General features: G+C 40.4%; 1 protein-coding gene across 1 annotated transcript; it reads right to left on the bottom strand.

The window, feature by feature from the left end:
- Window positions 1–1,092: 1,092 nt before the first annotated feature.
- Window positions 1,093–2,475, bottom strand: LOC121605374 (trace amine-associated receptor 13c-like). Its single transcript, XM_041935264.1, has 2 exons — window positions 2,309–2,475; window positions 1,093–1,906 (listed from the first exon to the last, which is right to left on the bottom strand). The coding sequence occupies exons 1-2, from the start codon at window positions 2,473–2,475 to the stop codon at window positions 1,093–1,095; spliced, it is 981 nt and encodes a 326-aa protein (XP_041791198.1).
- Between the last annotated feature and the right edge of the window lie 498 nt (window positions 2,476–2,973).

Below are 2,973 nucleotides of genomic sequence, written 5' to 3'. Positions count from 1 at the left end.
CAGCCCCTGTTAAGGTAACAACAGAGCTTTTACACAATATGCCTCATCGTCTTCCTGTGTGAGACAATGTTGTAATTTCACACAAACAGAATCTTTATCAGGACTGGTTGAAGTGACAAAAGATCAGAGTCAACCAATGTTCAGTGTTTCTAAAAATAAATGTCACGCATCATTTAATACCATGCACAGAAGAAAAATATACACATGCCATTTATAAACAGAAAGCCATCAATGAAAGGTGTGTTTCTCTGCAGTCCAGACAAACTGATCTTTATTAGTTAACAGAACTGTTCACTTTTGCAGTAAAATGTTAAACTATTGAAATTCCAAAACAGTAGAATCGGGGTGAGAAATCACCAGCAGCCACCTGCCAAATGCTGGGAAGAAATGAGTGGTTGCTAGAGGTCAAAGAAAGAATAATGACATATTATTAAGTGGCTGGTGATGTTAAACATTTATCTGTCAGTGCCTGGCTGATGGTTAGATATTAAAAGGGGAATTTCATGACTATGAACACATCAAGATGACTTTTTATTTTTTGTTGTTGTCACCCAACAGTCACATGGTGAAATTATTCATTTGGCCTTTTATATTACAGCAACAATTTCAACAATGTGTTTCAGCATCATATTTGATTTGATAACTTGACCATGAGAATAAACTACAATCTTTGTTCTGACAACAAGCTTGTGGATGAGGGCAACTACTTCTGTTCCAAATCATGCCTTCTGTCTGCGTTTTGTACACTCTGGATAGATGACAGCATCACAGAGAATAATTATTGCTAACACAGGCCTCAACTCATTTCATTTTGGCATCTACTCTGGTTGGCTATTTAATCAATTTATGCCACATGAGGTCAGCTTTTCTTTGTTTCTATCCAATATTAAAACTACTCCTGCACCTCATTCATTATGGAGGACTTTATTGAAGTACACTGTGGGAAAGTGAATATTCAATAGCTTTCCCAAACCAAGGGTGTTATAATTCCATCTTCTCTGGCAGAGGTTGTTTCAAAGGTAGACGGTTTACATCCTGAAAATGTTTCTTTTTTCTGTCCTGTGTTTAGTCACTTTCTGTACAGTATATTGATTATCTCAACATGATGTTGGCCTCTCGGGAACCTGGCTGCAGCATCTGAAGGCTGACAATGAGTTTAACTGATTTTCTAAACCAGGGGTAGAAAAAGGCATAGATCAGAGGATTAAAAGTGGAGTTACAAAAGAACAGCCAAATTTGAGCTGATGAATCTACACTACTTGCGGTGTCCTGTCCTGTTATAGAAGGAATGTAGTATGGACAGAGACAAAGTATAAACACAAGAAGGATAATACCAAGAGTTCGAGCAGCTCTCATCTCTGATTTCTTCACAGTCACAGTGTTTGATGTGACAGCTGAAATCTGAGATCTCATGACACGTGCCTGTGACACAGCCACCAAAAACACTCTCACATAGAGAACTATGATCACACTAACAGGGCCCAAAAAGGTGAGAAATAAGTCTACTGCCCCTGAAATGTAGTTTATGATAACTGCACATTCTTGAAAGCAGGAATTAGACAAATTTATTTGTGACAAGTAATCTTTCAGTATTATAACGTTGTAGATAACAGAAGAGATCCAACACAGAGATACACAGATTTGAACTCTGCTTGCTGTTATCATGGATGAATAGCGCAGAGGGTAACAAATAGCCACATAGCGGTCCACAGATATGAGCACCATGTTCCCAACGGAGGCAGAGGTGAGGGTGAAGCTAGACAGATACAACAGAGCACATGAGATTTTACCCTGAAAGTGGCAGGACTGCAGGGTGATGATTGCAGTTGGCATCGGTGCTAGGCCCACCAGCAAGTCAGACACAGCCAGGGAGAGGAGGATGAGATTGGTGGGGGTCTGGAGCTGCCTGGAGGGGGAGATTATGATTAGTGCCTCATATTCAGTGCAAATCAGTTTAAATCACAGCAATCATTGTGAGAATACTGACAGAATATTGAAAGTGAAATCTTACTTTTACAGGCACAGAAATATGAAAATCAAACTCTACATATCCGACATGCCACATAAAGCTCTGTAATCACACTCTGTTGCACAGCATATCAAGTAATTGCTACTGCACAGAAAAGCCCAATGAGACTGACATCTCTGGCTTGTCTCAGCTTTTTAAAAACAAAAACCTTGGATTCAGTGAGGACTAAGAGAAGAAGTCGTCTTGTTAGACTAGAACAGTACAATAAACAAAGCTTCCATCCATGAATTAAACTCAAACACACTGTCAGCTGTTATATTTCAAGAACAGTGACTGTGCCTGAAGTGGGAGATAGAGATGATAACCAACAAGTTGAGTGTCACAGTGAGCAGAGTGATACAGCACAGCAGTGTTTTGATGAACATGTCCTTGGGAGTAACAGGCGTTGACCTGCAGGAGGTGTTGAGGGGAGGAATACAGAGTTCAGCTGCTTCCAGTGACTCCATCATCAGAGATAGTGACTGTGGATCTGAACAGAGAGCTGCTGAGGTCGAGCAGCGCTCTGACTAACTTATTAATGAGATGAGATATTTATCTCTTCTGGATTACCATCATCATTCCTGTTGCCCATCAACTCTCTCCCTCTCTTCATCTTGTCCACACACTTTCTCTCAAAAGCTTGTTTATTCCCCAGCTGTTAATCATCAGCTCTTCAATAACATTATTCACCCCTCCCTCCATTGTTGTCCTCCTTACACCTATCTCCATCCCTCAAACAATTACTCCTGTGACCCTATGTTTTTATTGTTTTTTTTTCATTAATTTTCTATATTGGAAGCAATGTCACAGACAGCAACATGAGTGTACAATGTGGCAGAGAGGACTTCCAGTGTAATTTTTCTTACTTTCCCCTCCTCTTTTTATCAATCCCACAACCCCACAAGCCCGCCACAGAACCAAAACATGTGGGAGTGGTCGGCTGGAGATTGTTTGCACCTAACCAG

Source organism: Chelmon rostratus, chromosome 4 (genome assembly GCF_017976325.1).
Source record: "Chelmon rostratus isolate fCheRos1 chromosome 4, fCheRos1.pri, whole genome shotgun sequence".
Taxonomy (NCBI): domain Eukaryota; kingdom Metazoa; phylum Chordata; class Actinopteri; order Chaetodontiformes; family Chaetodontidae; genus Chelmon; species Chelmon rostratus.
This window is presented reverse-complemented; position numbering and strand designations above follow the sequence as displayed.

Excerpts from the sequence above, each read along its gene's own strand:
- LOC121605374 (XM_041935264.1), bottom strand. The coding sequence starts at position 2,475 with ATGGAGTCACTGGAAGCAGCTGAACTCTGTATTCCTCCCCTCAACACC. Across the intron at positions 1,907-2,308 it reads ATCTCTATCTCCCACTTCAG|GCAGCTCCAGACCCCCACCA; the intron begins GCACAGTCACTG and ends CTCCCCCTCCAG.